At 46.2% G+C, this 8,536-nt stretch overlaps 1 protein-coding gene across 2 annotated transcripts in view; it reads right to left on the reverse strand.

The window, feature by feature from the left end:
- Window positions 1–8,049, reverse strand: part of ITGB5 (integrin subunit beta 5) — a 108,557-nt gene extending 100,508 nt beyond the window's left edge. The window contains exon 1 of one of the 2 annotated variants that reach the window (XM_053267775.1): window positions 7,253–8,049. In XM_053267775.1, coding sequence (XP_053123750.1) covers window positions 7,253–7,337 — 85 coding nt within the window. In that variant the 5' untranslated portion in view covers window positions 7,338–8,049. The remainder of the gene's footprint in view (window positions 1–7,252) is intronic. The other variant, XM_053267793.1, reaches the window with a different exon arrangement.
- Window positions 8,050–8,536: the final 487 nt, after the last annotated feature.

Consider the following 8,536-nt stretch of genomic DNA (forward strand, 5'->3'; position numbering starts at 1 on the left):
TAAGGTCGTTTATCTCAAGAAATGGACACAGCTGGCATATCAGCCGAAGCTGACAGAAAGCACCTCTGGCCACTGCTTCAATCTGGGATACCAGGAAGAGTTTAGGATCCTGAAACACTCCCAGACCACGTACCTGTTCCTTCTGGGGAAGTGTGACCCCATCCAGAACCAGCAGATCAAAATTGTCTCCCAAATTCCGACCCAAATTCCGACCCCACACAATAAGTACCTCTGTCTTACAGGGGTATATAAGCCGGCTCAACTTCGAGCCGTTCGGCTCAGGGGGGTTCAGGTTGAGCTGAACTGGGCCCGGTTCAGTTAAAACTAGCTCAAAAATTACTGGTAAAGGGGAATATGGTAAAACTTTACCTTCAATTTGCCACGACAGGCCCATTTCTGGCCCATTTCAGGCCTCTGCATGTGTGCGGTGACAAAAAGATGGCCGCCATGCATGCACAAGACCAATTTTTGCCACCATGCAGGTGCAGCGGCCTGAAATTGGCCCAAAATGGCTCTGGGGGTGGTGGTTCCCCGCTACCACTTCCAAGAATCGAAGATAAATTTTTACTTCCCTCCCATTCCAACTCTTATTCTTTAGGCCCTCTGGTTCCCCCTTTACCAGTACGGCCTCAAACCCTCCCCACTCAAACACAGTTGAATTCAAGTTGAAGTGGGCCCAGTTCACATGTGCACAAAACCAAGCCAGACCCAGTTTGGTTCAAGTCCAGTTTGACTTGAACCAAACCAGGTTTTCCAGTTTTGTGCACATCCCTCCTACTGTCTTATCTGGATTCAGTCTCAGTTTGTTAGCCCTCATCTAGCCCATCACTGCTTCCAAGCAGGCACTTAGGGAGGTTATGCCTTCTTCTTCTGATGCCGATATGGAGAAATAGATTTGGGTGTCATCAGCATACTGATAATACCCTGCACCCAATCTCCTGATGATCTCTCCCAGTGGTTTCACATGGATGTTAAAAGGCATTGGAGACATTATGGAGCCCTGGGGGACACCATATAAAAGTTCAGAGTTTGAAAAGCAACACTTTCCAAGGGACACCATCTGGAATCTGCCTGAGAGGTATGAGCGGTGCCTCCCACCCCCAACCCATTCAGACACTCCAGAAGTTGGTAGTATTGAAAGCCGCCGAGAGATCCAAAAGGACCAACGAAGTCACACTCCTTCTGTCGATTCCTAATTGGAGATCATCCATCAGGCCAACCAAGACAGTCTCCACAGAGCCCGCCCGAAAGCCAGTTTGAAATGGAAATCAACACATTGATTTCCAGGAAAAGACTGACACAGTCAGCCTCATCCAGGTGGCCAGATTGCAGTTCCCAGTCACATAAGATCTTCTCACATGATTCCCACATGGCTGTGGGCAGCACTGTGGGCACCACAAATGTAAAATGTTGCTATTTTATTGAAACACTTCGATCTGTCCCAATATGGTAGATGCCCAAACTACCAATACTGCATTTTGGGATATCATCTAGAAATACTGTCTATCTATCTACTGCCCAATACGTGTATCTCTAGGCAGTGTACATAATTTAAAATACAAAATATAAAACCAGAATAAACACAATTAAAACAATTTCACAGAATAAATACAGTTTAAAATTAATTTTAATTAAAAGCCTGAGAAAACAGGTGTGTCTTGAGGGCCTTTTAAAAAGCAATCAGAAATGGATTACTTTTATTATAAGTGGAAATCAAATAGGCAGGCAGCTAGTGTGCTGTGAACATACTTTTTGGTAGCTTTGTAAACATGGGTTAATGGAGAAGTAATCACATCACAGGCAAGGCATTTAATGACCTGGATCAGGAGCAGGCAACTTATGGCCTATGGACGACATGGGGTTAATGCAGGTCTCACTGAACACTTCTTCTCCATAATTCTGAACCCTGGGAAAGGGGATTGGCTGAGGCAATTCATGCAGAGTTAAACAGTGTGGACAGAAAAAGGAGTGAGCATGAAAGGCTTAGCAAGCCAGAAACTGTTGGCCCTGATCTACTATATGCAATTGCCCTGAGTAAGAAGTAAACCATTCCAAGAGGATATTGTTTCTTTGACTGATGTTATTTTTTGGTGCACAGGCAGACAGAGATCTGATACTTTTTAAGGAACATAAAAATGTGGTGGGATATTTAAAGATTTCCTGTGTACACAACATCCAAGGATAAGGTTGAAGAGGGCAGGGTGTTGAACCAGAGCTTTTGAAGAATCCAGAAGCTGTTGTTGTTTAAAATCAAAGTTATTCTAGAATGGGTAAGATTTTTAAAAGCAGACTTTGCAAATATAAAGGCTGTATATTTTCTACCATTTCACTTCAGAAACATTAGTTTCCACCCTAGGTGAAACTAATGGGGATGTCTCCCAAAAAATTATTGTTCTGTTCTTATTAATAAATGATTACAAGTCACTTGTCTCCCCACCCTTGAAATCTGCTCATGTGCATCTAAAATGCCTATTTGGCCACACACCACAACAGCCATGTTGGCTTTGCTGTGACATCACCACTGCCATCTTTCTTTGAGGGCTGGTCATCCCGTGCAAGGAGAGTGCAGTTTCCGGCAGTAATCTGACCAAAAAGAACAGTGATTTTGAAATATCCAGAAAGTACAAGTGGTGTATAGTACAACTGTGCAAGGGCACAACAAAAAGCATTCCAGAAAAAAATATGTGTGCATGTACCTAAAGAGAAAAAGCAACTCAAAGCTTGGGAAGATACAGTGAGAAGAGAAATGTTGTTTAGTGAGAAATCCGTGTTGTTTGTGTGTTAGGACACAGGAAACTGCCATATACTGAGTCAGACCAGTGGTCTATCTAGCTCAGTATTGTCTACACAGACTGGCAGCGGCTTTTCCAAGGTTGCAGGCAGGAGTCTCTCTCAGGGAGGGAAGACGCGACCAAGAGGTTCACGCAGATGAGACAGTAAATCTCTTCTGGAAAAGTTTGTATGGTTATGTGCAAAAAGACAAGAGTATCTCTTCTAAACAGCAATGGGACAAATTGTGGAAATGGACGTTGGACGTAAACCCCCCCCCCCCCGATTACCTGATGTGCCTTGAAATCCCCCACCCCTGAGTTACAGTACTACCTGCATATACTTCATAACCTTGTGGGTTTCCAAATCCTTGTGTGTAAATCTTTGTAGATATATCATGTACAAACAACCACTTTGTATATAATTGTGCTTTGGCAACGTACTGTATGCTTTGGTAGTTTGTTGGTTCAATAAAAAAATCTTGTCCTATCTTGGAGAAGCCAGAGAGGGAACTTGAAACCTTCTGCTCTTCCCAGAGCTGCTTCATCCCCTGAGGGGAATATCTTGCAGTGCTCACACATCAAGTCTCCCATTCATATGCAACCAGGGCAGACCCTGCTTAGCTAGGGGGACAAGTCATGCTTGCTAACACAAGACCAGCTGCTCTCCTCTCTAAAATAATTGTTACAGTTGTTGTTTTTTAACATTTATATTCTGCTCTGCCTCCAAGGAGCCCAGGGCGGTGTACATAGTTACGTTTCTCCTCACAACAACTCTGTGAAGCAGGTTAGGCTGAGAGAGAAGTGGCTGGCCCAGAGTCACTCAGCAAGTCTCATGGCTGAATGGGGATTTGAACTCGGGTCTCCTCGGTCTTAGTCCAGCACTCTAACCACTACACCACACTAGTTGCTTTAGACAGGACCACTTCAGTGTTAGTACAAATAAATTATAACATGTTTATCCTCCAATATTGTGTTTTTATTTTTATTTTATTTTTTCTGCCCCTTCTTGAAAACAGGGATCAACTATGTGTATGGGGGAGGGGAGTACCTGTTTCCTGATCTTTTGGCCTTTCACTCTAACAGATGAGAATAATTTCTGTCAGGGATGGTAAAAGCTCTTGGAAATAAAGGGCAACCATTATTACACTTGAAAGATTCAACTCAGGCATCTGAGTTAGATTGGGCCTGTTCCCCTTAGGGATGTGCATGAACCGGTTCGGTGTCCTATTCCTAGAATCCTAACTTTGTCTTGTGATCCCATCACTGCATGCAGGCACTCAAACTGATCAGAATAGTGGACAGTGCATCTGGTGAGGGGGATGGTGTCCCGATGAACCAGGGCAACCGCCCCCCCATCCTGCCTTGTCTAATGCTGCACCTGGAAACCTGGTGAGCACAGCTGGGAGAGACTTACATTTCCCCCCTCATCCACCCAGGTCTCTATAATACACACCATGTCAGCGTGCTCATCCAAGATAACCTCCTGGATGGCTGTGGTCTTTGCATTTATGGACCTGGCATTTAATAGCACCAGCTTCAGGCAAGGTGGGCTGCTGCGAGAGTTACTGGGATCTCTTTTGTACCTAACACCTTGGATGAGAGAAGGATGGTATGGTACCTGTAGATGTGCTAACACCCACTCAGCTATTCAAAACATCTAGTGAAGGGTGGGGGGAGAGAAGAGCCAGAAGCAAATGACTGATTGGATAGCATCAGTCAGTAGATTTTTGGCACAGCATTTTCTGAGTAGAAGCAGTGAAAATCTGGAATTTAAGCAGTAGTACTGTTAATGGCCGGCAACCATTTCTAATTTGCCGTCATGCCAATTCTAGGGTGGGGTGGCACAGAACTGGGATCTTGCCTGGCATAAAAATGACTCATTGACTGTGGCCTATGTAAGGAACAACTAGTCAGACACAAGGCTGAGATGCACATTTTGCAGGCCACCTTCAGATTGCTGTCTGGCCCACATTTGGTTATTTATTATTATGAGTCTCTGGATCATAGGACATTTCCCAGCCATTTTCATATACTCATTCTAAAAACACGATTTCCAAAAGTAACACGGGAAGTGCCAGCACATAAATGGAGTGAACTCTCCTCCTTTATAAAGACCCTCTTATAAAGACAGTTTTACCAGTATAAACACCTCTGCAGCATACACTTTTCCTTGGCTGAGATGGAAAAACCCATCATAGAGGCCTCTTTTGTGCTGCAGGATAAACATGACCCATCTTTGGTGGCTGGTTTCTGAAGTGGTCTTTGTAAGAAACTGATGAACAGTTGCATAAACTCGGCATTTTCTACAAAGGAAGACTTCATAGATCACTTATGGCAAGGAATGAATATAGAGTTTATTATCAATGGGTTATTTGCAGATAAAGATCTCTCGCATTCAGGCTGATCCGGACTCCAATATTTCTGCAGAGCCAGTTAGAGAGGTGTCCAGTAATCCCTCTGGCAAGACCACTTTCAGTTTGTGACTTTGTTTGAAGGGGGCAGTGGTTAGACCTCTTCTAAAGAAGCCCGCTCTGGATTCCTTGGAGATGGATAATTATAGGCCAGTCTCCAACCTCCCATGATGGCTGGGTAAGATGATTGAGAGGGTGGTGTCTGACCAGCTCCAAGCGGTCTTGGAATAAACTAATTATCTAGACCCATTTCAAACTGGCTATAAGGTGGGCTATGGGGCCAAGACAGCCTTGGTCAGCCTGATGACCTTCGCCAGGGAATTGACAGAGGGAGTATGAATCTGCTGGTTCTTTTGGATCTCTCAGTGGCTTTTGATAACCATAGCATCATTCCGGATCACCTGAGGGATTTGGGGATAGGAAGCACTGTTTTAGAGTGGTTCTGCTGCTATGTGTCAGGAAGATTTCAGATGGAGCTGCTTGGTGATGGTTGCTCTTCAAAATGGGAGCTGCTATATGGAGTCCCTCAGGGCTCCATTCTGTCACCAATGCTTTTTAACATCTACATGAAACCACTGGGTGAGGCCATCAGGGAATTCAGTGCTGCATGTTATCAATATGCTGAGGACATCCAAATCTATTTCACCTTATCATCAATATCAGGAAATGGCATTAGCCCCTTAAATGCCTGCCTACAGACTGGATGAGGGATATTAAACTGAAGCTGAATCCAAGCAAGATGGAGGTGCTCATTATTGGGGATCGTAATCTGCAAGAGGGGATAGAATTTCCTGTTCTTGATGAGGTTACACTCCTCCAGAAATAACAGGTTCGTAGCTTGGGAGTGCTCTTGGAACTGGGTCTCACCCTGGTGCCTCAGGTTGAAGCTGTGGCCAGGAGTGCTTTTTATCAGCTACAATTTATTCAACAACTCCGCCCGTTCCTTGGGGAGAATGACCTGAAAGCAGTGGTACACCAGCCCCAGGTTGGACTACTGCAATGCGCTCTATGTAGGGCTGCCTTTATGGGTAGTTTGGAAACTTCAGTTAGTTCAAAATGCGGCAGCTAGATTGGTCTCTGGGGTTTCCCAGAGAGACCACATTTTGCCTGTTCTCAAAACAGTTGCCCTGGCTGCCGACAGGTCTCCGTGCAAAGTACAAAGTGCTGGTAATTATCTTTAAAGCCCTGAATGGATTGTCTTCCTTGGAGGCCTTCAGGAAAGCCTTAAATACCCATCTTTTTAGCCTGGCTTTTAATGATATCTAGTTTTAGTTTTAATTTTAATCTGGTTACATGTTTTTGTTTTAATTGTTTTATTATGTGGTTTTTATTTTAATGTAAACCGCCCTGAGCCACTTTGGGAAGGAGGGTATATAAACTGAATGAATAAGTAAGTAAATATTTACAACTTATTTTTTCCACTAACAAGATTGGTTAAGCGAATCTTATGGAAATACATTCCAGGGGCAGTGCTTGGCACCTGCAATTTTAATGTGGCACACGACCAATATTCTCTGGCTTCGCTTCTGCAACCTTTACTGGACAAATGGTTACCAAGCTACTTGGCTTGCTTAGCCCATTTGGCCACTCGCCTGCCTCCAATCCCCAACCCATCTCCGAAACAAGAAACAGTCCTCCTAATGTTAAGCACTTTAAAACACTTCCCAGTAAACAAACAGAGGAAGAGCCGGACGACCGCTTAACTTGGCTGGACTGTACCTTGATATTTTGAGTCTCAGGGCTGTGGAAGCGGCTCCAGATGGACGGTACCTTGTCCAACAGTTAACTGCGTCCCGAACTTTATAGAACGCTCACTCCAGCTATTTACTAGCCTGACCGACTTCTGTTTATTCGGTCAAGCAGAAATATTTAATCATCCCATTCAAGCTCAGATTGCCTCTTAGAGGCTGTTTTTGGTGCGGCCAGGGTTCCGGGGTTCCCACTCTGCAAAGAAACTTCATTTAATCACTCACATCTAACTTCCCACTAGTCCCCACTCATCATGACCCGAGTATGTTTACTTGAAATATCATTCTCTCGGTTCCGATTATTTTGCAGGAGCGCACTAACCTCTAACACTGTGGAAAAGGGAGGAGAGGATGCAGATGTAGGCAGCAGCGGCGGGGTAAGGCAGGAGCCCCCTCCCGCGGGACATGACGACCGCAGCGGGAGATGGGGAAATAAAAGCCCCCCGAGGTCTTTTGTGCAGCTACGGCGAAGACAGGAGCGCAGCGTTCCTTCTGCAGCGCGGTTGTCTCTAGCAAAGGCCACCGCTGGAGCTGCGTGCGGCACCGATCGGCTTGGCCGCTCGAGCAGGCGCGATCCTGGGCATTCCCGCTCCAGCCAGCAGGTCAGAGCAGCCAAAGCAAAGGGGAGAGAGAGGACAGGGGGAAGCTCTGCTGCCTTACGCCGCCGCCGCAGCAGCAGCCCCGTCCATAGCAGCGTCCCGGGCAATCCTCCTCGCCTTAGTTCGCCTCCCAGCGCCGCCGTGCTGTTCGCCAGGGACTCAACAGCTGCGTGAGTGACTGTCGGGTCGCCTCCTCAGCCGCGGAATTCTCCCAGGCCCTGCTGGTTTAGTCCTCTCTTCCACATCTCTGCATGGATCTGGCTGGTGCTTCCCTCCCTCTTGCTCGCTCTCGCCTTTCTTTCCTTCCTGGATCACTCTCCACTCTCTCTCTCTCACTCCCTTCCAAGACTCAGCAACTTTCTTCCTACAGGATCTGAATGGCAAATCTCCGCCCAGCCAGCCCAATAGGCGTCCAGGGATTATTAACTCTCTGTGGCCCGATCGAGATTCCCTTCCCCTCTGAAGCTTTAGGTCCTCGGTTGGTTTGCTGGTGGAGGGTTTGCATTATTCCTTCCCCCTCCCTCTTTCGCTGTAGAATCGATGAGAGCGCCGTGTCAAAAATAAGTGACTGTGAGCCCCGGAACATGCATCTTCGACTCTGACTCTAAGAACGTGTGTCGCGCGCGGTCGTCTGCTCTGCTGCCTGCCTTGCTTGGCAGCAGCCCCGCTAAACGCAGCAACGACACGAACTTCCGAGGAAAACATGGATAGGATCGGCCTGTAAAGCGCTTCTTTGTGGCGTGCCCGACTCTCTGGATCAGTAATGCTCTGCATCAGAGGAAACCGCCCCCAATACTGTCTCTGTGTTTTAGAGGCACCATTTCCTATTCATTTCTCATTCAGCTGCGAGGGTACAGAGCAGGGCCTTATAGGTACAGGCGATTTAGTGAAGCCTCTAATATTTATTGAGCTTTGGGTTTTGTTTTGTTTTATAATGCTCAGGGCTGTTCTGTCAGCCCCAATAATGGTTGCCAGCTCTCTAGTCTCCACCCAATATCTTATGGGTT

The sequence above is a fragment of the Hemicordylus capensis genome, chromosome 1, assembly GCF_027244095.1.
Source record: "Hemicordylus capensis ecotype Gifberg chromosome 1, rHemCap1.1.pri, whole genome shotgun sequence".
Lineage (NCBI taxonomy): Eukaryota > Metazoa > Chordata > Lepidosauria > Squamata > Cordylidae > Hemicordylus > Hemicordylus capensis.